The sequence below is a fragment of the Capronia epimyces genome, assembly GCF_000585565.1.
Source record: "Capronia epimyces CBS 606.96 chromosome Unknown aczIQ-supercont1.1, whole genome shotgun sequence".
NCBI lineage: Eukaryota > Fungi > Ascomycota > Eurotiomycetes > Chaetothyriales > Herpotrichiellaceae > Capronia > Capronia epimyces.
The window spans coordinates 3,745,686-3,760,760 of record NW_006912904.1 but is presented as its reverse complement, the minus strand read 5'-3'; the positions used below and the strand labels follow the sequence as shown (position 1 = coordinate 3,760,760).

General features: G+C 52.6%; 6 protein-coding genes across 6 annotated transcripts in view; 4 read left to right on the top strand and 2 right to left on the bottom strand.

Moving 5' to 3' along the window:
• Positions 1-1,590, bottom strand: part of A1O3_01355 (uncharacterized protein) — a gene marked incomplete at both ends in the record, with an annotated part of 2,424 nt that extends 834 nt beyond the window's left edge. Inside the window, 4 exons of the mRNA XM_007731501.1 lie at positions 294-453; positions 617-823; positions 980-1,135; positions 1,303-1,590. Coding sequence (XP_007729691.1) covers positions 294-453; positions 617-823; positions 980-1,135; positions 1,303-1,590 — 811 coding nt within the window. The remainder of the gene's footprint in view (positions 1-293; positions 454-616; positions 824-979; positions 1,136-1,302) is intronic.
• A 2,432-nt stretch (positions 1,591-4,022) lies between these two features.
• Positions 4,023-5,588, top strand: A1O3_01354 (uncharacterized protein; the record flags this gene model as incomplete). Its single annotated transcript, XM_007731500.1, has 3 exons — positions 4,023-4,662; positions 4,910-5,029; positions 5,251-5,588. 3 exons carry the CDS (start codon positions 4,023-4,025, stop codon positions 5,586-5,588), a joined length of 1,098 nt encoding a protein of 365 aa, XP_007729690.1.
• A 429-nt stretch (positions 5,589-6,017) lies between these two features.
• On the bottom strand, positions 6,018-7,305 carry A1O3_01353 (uncharacterized protein; the record flags this gene model as incomplete). Its single annotated transcript, XM_007731499.1, has 3 exons — positions 6,018-6,672; positions 6,930-7,124; positions 7,250-7,305. 3 exons carry the CDS (start codon positions 7,303-7,305, stop codon positions 6,018-6,020), a joined length of 906 nt encoding a protein of 301 aa, XP_007729689.1.
• Positions 7,306-8,069: 764 nt separating this feature from the next.
• A1O3_01352 (uncharacterized protein) lies at positions 8,070-9,478 on the top strand (the record flags this gene model as incomplete). The annotated part of the gene is made up of 4 exons (XM_007731498.1): positions 8,070-8,105; positions 8,161-8,359; positions 8,497-8,642; positions 8,786-9,478. 4 exons carry the CDS (start codon positions 8,070-8,072, stop codon positions 9,476-9,478), a joined length of 1,074 nt encoding a protein of 357 aa, XP_007729688.1.
• A 2,226-nt stretch (positions 9,479-11,704) lies between these two features.
• On the top strand, positions 11,705-12,244 carry A1O3_01350 (uncharacterized protein; the record flags this gene model as incomplete). The annotated part of the gene is made up of 1 exon (XM_007731497.1): positions 11,705-12,244. One exon carries the CDS (start codon positions 11,705-11,707, stop codon positions 12,242-12,244), a length of 540 nt encoding a protein of 179 aa, XP_007729687.1.
• A 1,309-nt stretch (positions 12,245-13,553) lies between these two features.
• Positions 13,554-14,963, top strand: A1O3_01349 (uncharacterized protein; the record flags this gene model as incomplete). The annotated part of the gene is made up of 1 exon (XM_007731496.1): positions 13,554-14,963. The coding sequence occupies one exon, from the start codon at positions 13,554-13,556 to the stop codon at positions 14,961-14,963; it is 1,410 nt and encodes a 469-aa protein (XP_007729686.1).
• Positions 14,964-15,075: the final 112 nt, after the last annotated feature.

The following is a 15,075-nucleotide window of genomic DNA, read 5'->3' as shown; positions in this document are numbered from 1 at the left end:
AATAAGGACAAGACAAGAATAAGGACAAGACAAGAATAAGGACAAGACAAGAATAAGGACAAGACAAGAATAAGGACAAGACAAGAATAAGGACATGACAATGATAAGGACAAGAACACTTCCACTTTTTACCCCACGTTGAGGACATCGGTATAGAGCAGCAGGTAGGTAGCAGGTCCAACCAACGACCAAGAACAGCACAGCACGGGTCTTGGTTTCTCTGTCCACAGTCCTGTCCATACTTGTCGCAGGTACAACAAAAGACCAAGAACCAGGTTTTGGAGTACACTTACATGTCTTGTGATCCAGAATGGCCTGCAGACCCCATCCTGCCGGGACCTGCAGCACGACCGAGATGAACGACAACAGACACCTCGTGCGGAGGTTGTTATGGAAAGCGTTGACGGAACCGCCGTAGACGAGGAAACATTCGGCGGGGAGGAAGGCTGGGATCTGTTGGTTGAGGGTTGTCAGTCTCGCTCTTGATCCGGCCATACATATAGAAGGCACAAGGCACAGTCTCGCTCTTGGACCGGCGGCACAGTCTCGCTCTTGGACCGGCGGCACACTCTCGCTCTTGCTCTTGGACCCACCATATAGAGGGAGGGTAACTCACCATAATCAACAACTTCCAATCCTTAAAGATCTCCAAGTTCGACTTGAGCTCCTGGCCGAAACTGCGGGCCTGCACCACGCTGACGGGCGTGCCGTCGTCGCGGGTGATTTTGGACGGGGGCATGAGGGCAAATGCGCCGATCATGCCCACGACCATCAGGACGATGAAGACGATGTAGACGGCCGGAGGGACGCCAGCGGCTTCGGTCTGTGATTGGTATGTCAGTGACTGTAGTGATTTCCATTTCCATTTTCAACTCCATTTCCATTTCTAGTTCCATCTCCTTCTCCCTCTATCTCCCTCTCCATCGTAATTATGGATCTGGATCTGGACCTTCATCTCAATCTAAACGTGTAGACTTACCGCATTTTTATTGATCAGCAGAGGGATGATGCCGCCAATAATGGACCCCATGGCCTGCAGGTTGACAGACATGGTGATGTATTTCCCACGATCTTGCTCCTCGGAATAAGACATGGCGATGTAGCCCATGGTGACGAAGATTAGACCGGCGGAGATCTGGGGCAGGTGAGAATGTCAGCAACGCCAGAGAGAAGAAGTGTTAGAAACGTCAGGGAGAAGAAGTGTCGTGTCAAGAACGGCAGGGAGAAGAAGTGTCGTGTCAAGAACGGCAGGGAGAAGAAGTGTCAAGGACTGCTGGGCCAGGGAGAAGGAGAAAAACATACGCCAATGGCGACACCCGCAAAGATAGGAAACCCCTCTTTGCCAGTCTGGTCGAAATACCACAGCGACCCGACATAGATGGCATAACCCATGACTCCCAAGGAAGCGGTGATGGCCGGGCCGATCTTGTTCAACACGGAGCCGCCAAACGAGGCGGAAAAGAACCAGACGGCACAGAGCGTGGCGTTGACCGTTTGCACGGTTTGGGCCGAGTTGGGCCGACCTCCTCCTGCGCCGAGAAGGTTGAGGGCGACGTAGAGACCGGCCGAGACACCGACGAGCATGCCCATGATGACACTGAAACCGAAGTGTTAGCAGGGTGTATGTTAGATATATCTAGGGGCTGAGGATTGAGGATTGAGACTTGAGGATTGAGACCGAGACTGAGACTGCGACTGCGACTTTAGCCACAGGCGGCAACGGCAGGCTGTGAACTCCAGCGTAGACTTAGACAGTCTCAGTCCTCATGGCGCGCAACATTGCACTCACTTCTGCCAGTAGGGCGAATGCAGCCTCACGGGAGGCAGGCCAGGGATTTTGACCGCCATGCCTTCTGTCGATTTGGTTTCAGTCGAGGACAGTCAAGTGTGTGAAGAAAGCCAACCGAGGTTTTTGGTTCGACGGGCACTTGTCGAGTAGGGAGATGTCACTGACGAGATTCTTATATCTCTCCTTCTTCTCCTGTGGAAAGGGAAAGGCCCGAGGCTATTATGTACCTATATGTACCAAGTCCAAGTATCAGACACTGACGGGCAAGGCAGTCAAGTCATGGTCGCGCCCATCATCACTGTACTAGTGCTAGTGACTAGTAGTAGTAGTCCTGGCAGTATCAGTATCTGAGCCAGCACAAGGGGCAGGTGTATATCAACCAAGATTCGACCGCATTATCACAGGGCCCACAGGGGAAGGCAGACCTTTCTGCGATTTGTTGTGTGCGGCCACCATGTCCATCCTCTGCAGATTGAGACGACACTGTCGGCGCTGGGCGACGGATCAGGGCGCAGGACCACAGCGACGGACAAGCGCGTGCAGTGTCCAGTCTGTGTATATGGCAGTACTGTCCCGTGTAGTATGTGGTATGTCGATAGCGGTCGACCACTCATCTTCACCTCCCCGTTGAATCTGACTCCGCTCTGGGCCGGCAGGTGGCCGGTGTGGTCCAATGACATTGGTAGGAATTAGCTGTATGGATACGGATAGGACAGGCAGGCACAGATAGGTACCTAGGTAGGTAGGTGGTTAGTAGTGACCATACTGATACGAATACTCTGGAAAGTGGAAACAAGTTCCCGCAATTGGAATGCTTATCTCGGTTTCCCGAGAGGGGCCTTCCCTGGTTTGTGGGTTGTGGGTTGTGAGTTGTGGTTTCTGTAGCTGCCTTCCCCTTTGCCACTTTCCGACCAGCAACGCACAGCACAACATATAGCCAACACCATCACAGATCATCCTCTTGTAATGGTCGCGCTGGATCGCACCCTTCTACGGCACAGTAGTGAGTCCCGCGAGACGGTACCTGGTACGCTAGTTCCTAGTCACACGTGTGGTGGTGGACAGGATCCGTACAGTACACAATATACCCACCGCGAACGAACGTGGAGTGGGGGACTATCTTGCGGGCTTGCGGGCTTGCGGGCTTGCGGGCTTGCGGGCTTGCGGGCTTGCGGGCACGCTCCTGTGTGGTGTGGTGTGGTGTGGTGTGGTGTGGTGTGGTGTGTGTCTGTGTGTGTCTGTCTGCGCGTCACTGTCAGGGAAGGAGGAGAGGGTCTCTAGGGACCAGACGGCATGGCATGTGCGGTCTATTAGACATTCTGGAGATATGCATATCTATAATATCTACTGTACTACGACGACTACTCCTACTACTCCCTCTCCCTCTCCTCTTACTCCTCCTACTCCTATCAGCCGCGGAACGCCCGCTGTCTCACCTCCAAGGTCAAAGTCGGCTATCTCACTTGCGAAAGTCAAGGTCGGCTGTCTCACTCCAAGGTCAAGGTCAGCTTATTTGACATCGATCTGGCTTATCAAGGTTCAAGGTTCAAGGTTCAAAGTTCAGCAGACGGGTCTGTCTCGGCACGCTTGGGTCTGGACTTGGGCCTGGATCACGGCCATGGCCACGGCCAAACAACACGTCAAGGTAATGAGAATCATCATCTCATCTTCGGTATCACGAGAGGACAGGAGAGGGGACTAGACGCTGACAGACAGTGTTCTCCTCTCCACGGGACACGGGGTCGTATCAGGTATCAATCAGGTATTCTGGGCTGTATCTAAGTTGGATGTGTAGGTACCAGTAGCAGTATTTGTATCTATACCCATGCCCATACCTGGGCCCAGAGGGATGGGATTAGGTGAGTAGTGTACGTGCATATACACTGGTAGGTAACCGGGTACGATCACTATTACTGTACTGTACCATACTAGTATTTTAAGTCCCATTGGCGTTGGAGTGGAAATCGCTTGATATTGATATGGCCATCCCCAGTTCAGTTGCTTTTCTAGATTTCCGGCCGTCAGTGTTAATCGTACAGTACAACCATTGATAATCATGAACCTATTATTGCTATCATACAGTGCCTGGTAGATAGATGAGACGAACCCTCTCCTCTGCAAAACATCCAAGTGGAATTGCAAGTGCGAGTGCGAGTGCGCGCTCCTGTTTGTCTCTATCTCTATCTTGACCTCCTGGACCACCACCACCACCACCACCACCACCACCATCACCATGGGCAGCATCGACATCAACCAGAATCACCCGGCCGTCCAAGTCGACATCCCCATCATCGACATCTCTGGTTATCTGGCCGGGGATCCAGACGCCAAACGAAAAGCAGCAGCCGAGTTCCGCCAGGCCTGTGAGAACCAGGGCTTCCTCCAAGTCGTGGGCCACTCGGTGCCCGAGGCAATCCAACAGCGCTTTCTAGCCGGCATCGCCAGCTTCTTTGCCCTCCCGCTGTCGCAGAAGGAGAAGGTATCGCAGACCAAGTCGAAGTGTCATCGAGGCTACGAGCGCGTCGGTGGCCAGAAGCTCGACGAGCTCGACGACTCCGCCACCCCGGACCAGAAGGAGGGCTTCTCCGTGCGGCGCGACAGACCGCTCGGTCGATTCCTGCAGGGTCCCAACCAGTGGCCAGAGCCAGAGCCGGAGTCTAAGCCTGAGACGGAGACAGAAGAAACGAAAGCGGAAGCGGAACTCTCCAAGATTCCCACAGCAACAAAAGTTTTCGACCATGTTCAATTCCAGGAGAGCTACATGGCCTACTTTGACGCCGTGCATGACCTGTCCAAGGCAGTCTTTCGGCTCTTGGCCCTGTCTCTGGATCTATCTGAGGATCATTTCGATGCCTTTGCCGCCGACCCGGATGGTGAGTCTACCGTGTGTATTCACAGTCTGCATTTTCATCATCTCCTCTGGACGAGGGGGAAAGAAAGAAGATGCCCAATGTGATGGATGGAATGGCCTTGTTGGGTTAGGAAAGAAGAAGGAAGACAAACCCAACCCAGCCATATCCTCGTACACATACACATGTTTCTGATACATAGCAACCCCCATGATACAAAGCAACCCCCATGATATATAGCAACCCCACTGACAAGCTTGTCACTCTTCAGGACTCTGCTTGTGCCGCGCTCACCACTATCCCCCGACGCCGGTCGACGCTGCAGGCAGGACACGAGGCGTCGGCGCCCACACGGACTTTGGAGCCTTGACGCTGCTACTGCAGGATGAGGGTATGTTGACATGTACGAAGTACATGACTTGCTTTGCTGTCTTGTCTTTGGTCTCTCGTCTTTTGTTTGTTACATCTATTTCTCTATCTCTCTCATCTCCCATCGTTTCGTCTATTCCTCCGGCCCTGCCCTATATATACACCTTTTCTTTTCCCCTGCCCCTCCCACCTTTTATTTGCTCCCCCCACCCTTCTCAGCCACTATAACTAACGTCCTACCAGTCGGCGGCCTGGAAGTCCTCCACAAACCCACCGGCACATGGCACAACGTGCCGCCGATCAAGGGAGCCTATGTCTGCAACATCGGCGATCTGATGCAGATCTGGACCAACAATCGATACAAGTCAACCATGCACCGCGTCATCTCCCCGCTCAGCGGCAAGGACCGCTACAGCTGTGCGTTTTTCAACGACGGCGCCTTGGACACCGTCGTCGAGTGCCTGCCTACGTGCCGAGTGCCGGGCCAGAGGCCGGTCTACGAGCCGTTGAAGGTCGAAGCACATCTCGTGCAGAGATATCTGCAGAGCTACGGGGCGGCCGGGACGGTGTTGGTGTCGTAGGCAGTGACTATACTGTAGAAGGGTGGTCACTTATATACGCGTACAGGTACACATACACATACACACATACATATCAAACTTAGGCACTAACCTAGACATTTCCAGCCTTGTTCTTTAATCAGAAGGCTGGTATGGGCATACTATATAGTCTATGCTCCTATACTCCTTTAATGGCGAATATAGAACATTTCAACTTTTGACAATACACGCGCACACACACACACACACACACACACACACACACACACACACACACACTCTCTCTCTCTCTCTCTCTCTCTCTCTCTCTCGCTCTCGCAATCCAAGCCTTTTAGCGAATGAACAATCGATACGCTTGTCCTAAATTACACTCTACGTTACCAGTATACAAATCTAGACACAAGACATAGATACATGTACATGTATTCCCTCTATAGATAGAAATATAGACTATATCCCTCCACTTACTTCGGCGCCCGCCAACCTTCCCTCCTTGAACTCCTTGACCATGGTTTCCATCGTACACCACTCGACACCCTCGTGCTGATTGATCCACTCGATGATGCGCTCATGCATCAGAATGACCTGCGGCTTCCCGCTGACCTGCGGATGGATGCTCATGGGAAAGACAAAGGTGTCGTACTCGCGGTACAGGAAGGAGAACTGATCCTTCCACAGCCGCTCGATCACATAGGGGTCGATGTAGCCGTGGGTGGAGGCCTGCTTCAGCGACAGTTGGAACGGCGGCCAGTCGTCCAGGTGCCAGTTGGCCGGCACCTCGACCACCTTGGACGGCGTGATGGCCGTCATCGGCTTCATCCACTCGGCCGCCGACTTAGCCACGTCGGTCTCGGTCCATTCCTCGCGCCCGTCCGGCACGTAGTACAGCTGCGAGTCGTGGTGCATGAACGAGTGGTCGTACTCGATCCCGAACTCTTCCAGCAGCCGCACCGTCTCGCGCGACGTCGTCCACGCCGGCGCCGTCCACCCTTTGGGGTGTTTGCCTGTGAACGCGCTCACTACTTGGATCGACTTGGCCAGCACATCGCGTTGCTGTTGTTCGCTGAGCGTCGATACGAATTCGTGTGTGTAGCCGTGGAGGCCGCTGTGAGTGGAATTTCAGTCAATATCTCTCTCTCAGATCTTCCTGATGCAACGGTTAGGGTTTAGGTTTAGGGTTAAGACTTAAGACTTAGGGCTTAGGGCTATGTAGTAGGGTGTAGTGTAGGGTTATGTAGGGTGTAGGGTGTAGTGTAGGGTTATGTAGGGTGTAGGGTGTAGGGTAGGGTAGGACTAGGGCAGGACTCGTTCTCGTTCTGGTTTATTCCAACCCATTGGCAATCACCTCGCCTCTCAACTTACATCTCATGCCCCGCGTCTCGCACTTTGGCCAATTGTTGCGGAAAGCTCTCGATCGAATGTGCAGGCACAAACCATGTGGCCTTGATGCCGTATTTGTCCCACAGCTTCAGCAGCCGGTCGATGCCAATGGTGGCGCCAAATACCCCGCGAGACACGTCGGTGGGATTCGCCGGCGAGCCGTCTCGTGTGTTGAGCCTGTCAGTCAGTCAGTCAGTCAGTCAGTCAGTTTGTAAGGCTTGAATCATATTTTCTCTTGATTCTTTGGTCTAGCCGAGGCATGACTTGACGTGGTATACTTATTCTCGCTGGCTCTGACTTACCATCCACTGACCGCATCGACATCGATGCCATATCCAACCAGCACGCGCTTGACCATTTTTGTTGGTCTTATTTTGGGGGCTGAGTAGAGTTGAGTTGGGTTGAGTTAGACTGATTTTTTATCGTAGATCCAAATTCTTCCTTGTTGACCGGATCCCGAATATCAATCAGGTCCCTAGTCCCTGGGTCCTTAGGTACTTATGATATGTCACACGCTGGTAATGATAGTGTCACGTATGGTAATATTGATCCCATTCCCTTTGGCTTCCTTAGCCTCGACTTGGCCGGCCTGGATCCGTCGTGGCGGGGCGCGGAAATGGGCGCAGATACACGGAGGAGAGCGACCATGCAGCAGCCCAAGTCCGCCTCCTTAGCCTTAAGCCGCCAGCCGTGCGATAACGAGCCTCCTAGTGCGTGCCAGTAATAGTAGTAGTGTCCCGTTCAGAATGCCATGGGGGAGGGGGTGGCGGGTGGCGGGCAGTAAGCGCACTGTCTACGTAGCGAAGTTTGTCGACTGTTGACTGCAACGCCCCATGAAAGACAATTGATACGGACTGACGCCTCACTTCCTCCATACAAGAACCGCTTGCTGGACCAAGACATTACTCTATACCAGGACCGCCGGACGAAAGATAAAGACAATACTCCATACTACTACTGTACAAACTAGTGCCGCCTGTTCAAAGACAACATTCCATACTACTGTACATACTTGACCTCCTGTTCAAAGACAACACTCCATCCTACTGTACATATTAGAACCGCTTGACCAAAGAGACAAGACACGATAACCAGGCACAAAGACCCAGATCCAAACTCAAGATGCTTATCGTCGAGTGCAACGGATCCCCGTTCGAGGTACGGATATGGCAGTGCCGCCTTGAAACGGGCAGGCCCAGACGAGATCGTAAAGTCAAAGTCTCCTAACAGTGAGCAGATAGGAGTGCAGCATGGCACCGCGGCCAAAATCCACATTGAACGATGCATTGCCTTCTACGCCTCACTGTTCCAGAAGGCGAGCAAGCTGGACTGGCCAGCAGTGCAGGACGTGGCACGGCGATTCGAGCCACACATCCAGCAGAAATGGCCAAACTACTACGAAGAAATGCAAGGTGGGCAAGAAACCCTTTCTTTCTTTCCTTCTTTCTTTCTTTCTTTCTTTCTTTCTTTCTTTCTTTCTTTCTTTCTTTCTTTCCTTTTTGCTTGATGCCGCCGCCGCTGCATTGCCCTCAGACTGATCTCGACGCAGGCGTGGCCCAAGGCTCCGGACGATCGATTTCCGACATCATCGCCCTGAATGTGCGAACGGAGATTGCCTTCGGGAGCTTCAGTGACGGCTGCACGTCGCTGGCCTGGCAAACGGAGAAACGAGCATACCTGGGGCAAAACTGGGATGTAAGTGAACAGTAAACTGCTGGTCCGTCTTCAGATGGCGGCAAGATGCCCCCCAGTACCCTCACCCTGCTCCGAGACCGGCCACATGACACGGCATCCGGTGTGATATGGCTTTCTTTCATTGCTAACCATGACCTGAACAGTGGAAACAAGCGCAGCAGGAGAATCTGATCGTGCTCAAGATCCAACAGGCCGGCAAGCCGGCGATCCAGATGATCAGCGAGGCCGGTATCATCGGCAAGATCGGGCTCAACTCGGCCGGGGTCGGGGTGTGTCTGAACGCGATCCGCGCCCAAGGCATGGACCCGACCCGGCTGCCGGTGCACCTGGGCTTGCGCATGGTGCTGGAGAGCGCGACGGCGAAGCAGGCGGTGGCTGCGCTGGAGAGCTATGGCCTCGCCGCAGCAGCACACATGCTGATCGCCGACCCCGGCGACGCCGTCGGGCTCGAGGTGTCGGCGTTGACCACGGCCCAACTGCTCCCGGACGCGCTGGGCCGCGTCGTGCATTCCAACCACTTTGTTCTCCCCCACCCGGGCGTTGTCGACACCGTCTGGATCCAGGATTCGCTGTTCCGCATCGCCCGCCTGACCGACACGAGCGCTGCCCTCGCGGCGGCGTCAAGTGCCAGTGCCAACCCGAACCCGTCGTGGGCCGAGGTGTCGCGCCTGTTTGAGGACGAGGAGAACGCGCCCACGGCCATCTGCCGCTCCGAAACTGGGCCCAGCGATTCCGCTACCTTGTTCAACATCCTCATGGACTTGAGGCAGAAGAAGGCCGTCATTCGCATGGGCAAGCCGTGTCATGTCGACGAAACCGTGACTTTGGAGTTTTGATTTTGGAATTGCTATGTACGGAGTATTGGCGAGGTGAGATTCGCTTCGGTAGTTGGAGCTTGGATTTGCCCCTGTGGTACCAAACTCAGGGAGAAGTGGCTGAAGCGTTTCCTGTTCTCAGCTGTCTTGTTCTTTAGCTTAAGCCATCAAACAGGCCGGCCTGAGGCGAGAGTCATGACAGACCTTTGCGCATATTGCCTACTAGGCCCAGGCCAAGTAAAAGAAAGAACAAGGCTGGGAATAATATGCTTTCCTTTGTTTGACCCGTTTCCGTTAGGAGTCTGTCTGATTACAATCACGGGTACTGTGCAGATGATTTGGCTTATACACACACCCACCTATACTTACTTGCACACTGCAGATATATACATTTGTGCACGCAAACATATAAAAAATCCATGTGTATAGGTATATATCCAAGCCTCGTGTAAAAAGATATACTCCCGAGGTCTGCAATATCCAAAAATGGCAAAACAATCAACAGTCAGGATTCCCACATGGTCACCTACTTCTATAATCGTAGATGAGCAGACTATACTTATGTGAAGAAGCCATAATGATAGGATCCGTGTTTAGACGTCAAGCGTGTAACACGTTGGGTGAGCTGTTTGATGCCAGTGAGCCTGGGTGATCCCAAGTAAAAGCAGCAACCTCGAGGACCCGATTCCAGCGACGATGGTAGGAACGAGTGCCCAAACGGCCACCCAGTTATAGTACTAGATGGGTGGCCATCTGGGCAAAAGGGCAAAAACAATCAACAGTCAGGATTCCCAAATGGTCACCCACTTCAGTACTAACTGACCGGCATGTGGCTTAAGTACGGCTGAGCGAACGGGAAGCCCTGTATTCCACATCCTATGGTCGATTGCGGAAGGAATTGTGGTCCTATATTATATATCCACAGCTAACTGGCCAACTGTCTAGGTATTGCCCCTAACCCGATTCCTAGGGTGAGCCGTGCGCCGCCTACCTCAGCGCAGTCATCTCTGCTCAGCCTCCTCCAAGCCAAGGGCTCTTAGCTAGTCGTCACACGGCCGTCACGCTATTGCATCAACTCCCGCCGGGTTCAGTGGCTGAGAATGAACGAGTGTGGTTGCGAGATCTCAGACAAGGGGCGCGTGCGGCAGTGGCCTGGTGAAAGGAAAGCCACGTAGAACAACACAAGTATCCGTACTCCGCACTGGATACTTAGCCAGTTAGCGTAGGCATCTTCAGGAGTAGCGAACACGCTTCAAGGGTGGCGTTGCCGCCGGACTTCGATTTCGTGCACTTCAAGTTTTGGAGGCTCAAGGGTACCTAAGAGGGACATACCTCATGTCAGTATCCGTACTTACTGTAACACGGATTTGACAATTTTCATATACTGCATCCATTTCCCTGTCAACTTTGCGGTACCAGCCCCTCGCTCCAGTTAGAAGCGGAGTACGCTTCGGCCATCTTATCGAATGAGTCCTCCCTTGCAGTGCTTTAATCTCGGCGAATATGCACGATTTTCCGAATGCGAAGAAGACCTTCACCAGTGCATCGCTCCTACCGCCCGTCGGAAGCGTTGCAAGTGTCAGATCAGCGACGAAGATGTCAACGAGGCAGCAAGCCTAAGACAGCAAGTCGAGAAGCTCGCAAACAGCCCCGAGAGGAACGCTCTTGTGTGCAGATTTGTGTTGCTCCGCTGTTGCGAGAAGTATCATCGAGATAAACTTCGAAGCGGATGAGACTGGTTGCTTGGCAGTGATTGTGAGAAGGTATGGGGACGAGATTCCGAGTGCAACAATCGGGTGCAGAAAACAGGAGTGCTCGGCGCGAACATTACAAACTCAAATCGAATTGGCACAAACATCTGATCCAAAGGAAGAATATCATCAACAGGAATTGTCCTCCCGAGTCGCAGTCCGATATGGACTGAGATCGAAGAAACAAGATCCTCCTAGGGCGCGGGAAACTTATACCGACCATGTGAACGCCGATCCCTTTGTCCGCTACAAGTCGGACCCAAAGGACTCTATCCGTGATGACCTCCTAGCTAGCATACCCGGGCGTTGGGCAACACATGGCCAGGTTTACATATTTTCTTGGCCCTCACAGCCTGGATACGTCAAAATTGGCTTTTCTAGCCGATCGGCAGACAAACGGGTGGCTACCTGGCAGACCTGTAATCCTGGCGCTACGTTACAGAAGTCAATCTCTGTGGATTATCCGGAAAGGATGGAAAGATTGATTCATCTGGAAATGGCTCAGCATCGTTGCAAGATCATAATATGCACAGCGTGCAAACGCAGTCATCAAGAATGGTTCAAGATATCGACCGACCAAGCTGCTCTAGTATTGAGTAATTGGTCAGACTTGACGAAAAGAGAATCGCTATATGACTCGAACAGGACACTGACAGTGCGGTGGCGCCAGAGGATTGAGAGCTTCGACGGCGACATCACCGCAAGAGCGCTACTCGATGTACTTGACGCCGAGGCAGTATCAAAACAAGAGGAAGAGACTGTCGCTACCGTGCAGATGAACCTGAATCAGGGTGACTCCGAATGTGTCACTGCCCCGATCGCCCTTGACCTCGCTCAACAAGACAAGATGTTGACATTTTTTCATGATTTCATGAGTTTACTGGCAATCAATGAGGATGTGGATGCTGTTCCATCTCATCTGGAAGCACCAAATCGAGAGGTTCTTCCATCACCATCGACCGCAGTAGACCTTGAAATTCCAGCTATCATCGCTACTGTCGGCTACTACGCCAAGTGGTCGAACCTGGTGCTGTAATGTGAAGTGCTAGTGGAAGAGGCGGAGAAATGGGAGACAAGAACAACTACCTAATGCATCAGGAGAGTGGCAGCTCTTGCGTCCATCAAAGAGATGGGCTTTGAAGAAGATGCCTCCATATGGCTGCAGAGTCACAAGAATCGAAAGAAAAAGAGTCAGGCCAGTCAACAGAGTCAAACAACCCATATATGTCCGCAGCACCCGGTTTTCCCGGTGAAAACTCCCACGCTCGAGGCAGCCCAAGGATCATGTCAAATGAAAGTTGGAAGGTTTTATGTTCTCTATCAAAGGGGTATAGGGGGAGCGCAGGCTATATAGTGTATAGTATGCCTAAACCAACCTTTTGGTTAAAATGATAAGGCTGGGAATGCCTACGGTAAGTTTGACAGATCGAAGTCCTTGAACCGATTCCCCGTCACCACCTCGTACATGACCCCCTAACCCTAACCCTAACCCTGACCCTTGTCGGGCTGTAGCAATGGTAGTAATGGAGTACGGAGTATATATATGGTCGGAAGCGGAAGAAGTTAGCACGGGCTCAGTGACGTCGGATCCTAGATATCCTGGTCCAGGGGGAATGCTACGGATGTGCCGAATGCTACGGATGTGCCATAACGTGGGAAAACTGCATGCGGCTCACCCCGAGCTCACCCCGGCCGCGCGCGAGTCAGGGTGAGAATAGGGCATCCCACGACAGGGGGAAATTGTTATCCTCGTCCAGGGAGAATCGCCCTGATGTGCCATAACGTGGGAAAACTGCTTGCGGCTCACCCTCCACCCTGAACTCACCCCGGCCGCGCGCGAGTCAGGGTGACAGGGGTGAATTCATCGCAAGTTTATCTACCACTACCGTTAGAGTACTCGTAGGATGTCAAACCGGTCACGATGAGAAATCCTAATTTTAGGTCCTAGGTAGGATTTTCACGTCATCTGTGTTACCACACTCGAACGCCACGAACGCCACAAAACGCCTTCTAGGTGCCTTGCAGCAGTTGCCTGATGAGCTTACGCAATCGAACATGTGGGAAATCAGACGACCAAGAAAGGCCAATCGAACCGTCAGTATGGGTATAAATGTAGGGAACACTCGCAAGACTCTCTGATGTACTCTGTACCACTACGCTACTAGTACTCCGTATAGAGTTCAAACTGTCGCATTCCCAGCCTTGCCCTTTAACCAGAAGGCTGCTTTAGGCATACTATACTACATAGCATGCGCTCCCCTTCTCCCTGCGACCCTTTGATAGAGAACATGGGACATTTCAACCTTTGACACAGAACATGAAACATTTCAACCTTTGACACAAACATGCAGACATCCATGCCACCCAGCGCTACCAAGCGGCTCCTGCATACCAAGACATATCGGCTTCATTTCGACGACGATCCGGAGTACAAGAAAGATCCCAGATACGCGATTCTCTCGCACCGATGGCTCAGTAAAGAGATTACCTTTGATAAAATCGAGCATGCACGTCTCGAAGACAACGATGTCGAAAGCCCGGTCAAGCTCAAAGTCAAGGGCGCATGCGCGAAAGCTCAGGAGCACAAGATCCAATGGCTGTGGATCGACTCGATCTGCATCAACAAGGCCAATTCGGTAGAAGACCAAAAGGCCATCACTTCCATGTTCACCTGGTACCGCCGGGCTTCAGTCTGTTATACCTATCTTTCTGATGTGGTCGTGCCTGCCACGAAAGCTAAGGCTGTATACGACGTCGGTCGGGGTCCCTGTCCCTGTCCATTTTGGAGAGCAGAAGATCCGTCGAAACCTTCGGAATGGTTTGAACGAGGCTGGTGTCTTCAAGAACTTCTAGCGCCGAATCAAATGGAGTTCTATGACAGAAACTGGACGAAAATGGGCACCAGGGCAGAACTGGCAGAGGCCATCGCGGCCATTACACGTATCAAGCCCGAATATCTCACAGGCGAAGAAGACTTTCGGAAAGCTAGCATAGCTGCGAAAATGAGCTGGATGGCCGGCAGGAAAACCAGTGTGCACGAGGACATGGCGTACAGTATGGTTGGAATCTTCGACATTACGAGTATGGCCACAGGCGTCTCGGACGGCATGAAAGCATTCTTTCGACTGCAGAAGGAAATCATCAACACTTCTGTTCTGGCCGATGAAACCATATTCGCCTGGAAGGCCCCTGCTTCCGGGCTCCCTCACACGAGTCACCCCGCTGGCGATTGGGCCCAAGACGAATGGGGCCTGTTGGCGCCATCTCCAGATTGCTTCCGGGATTGCGGAGATATCATCCCCGATGGCGAGGCCCGTCCCAGGCGTCTGGATGGTTATAAAGTCGAACGGGAAGGCCTGAAGTTTCCATTCCCCTACACCGACTTTGTGCCCCGAAGAGAGCAAGTTTTGCAGCTCTGCTTGATGCCATTGCCATGGTTGAACATCATCGGGTTCGAATTCTGGAAACTAGCGGATTCCAAGAGGAAGGAGTTCGCTGTCAGGTTGAATTGTGTCAGGAAAGATCCAAATGGCAAGTGGCGGCCGGTTCAAGTCAACTTACGCAGGTCATCCACCGGATGGAAGATGGAAACTCTTGTCTTCAGGCGATACAACTGTCATCAATTGGATCTCGCGCAAAAGAGACTGAAGGAATTGTATTCTGGTTGGACCATCGTGGGGAAGCACAGAAACAGGATGCGCAAGAAAATGATGACAATCCTCCAACCTGAACCAGACTCAGAAGAAGCGCGGTGATGGAAATGTTCATGTCTTCTTTTTGGGCGGAGTCTACAGTAGCACTCCTGTCCGCCGCCGTACTCTCGCTTCCTGTGACGCGAGCGTGGCTTGCGAAGAACCATTCGCCAAC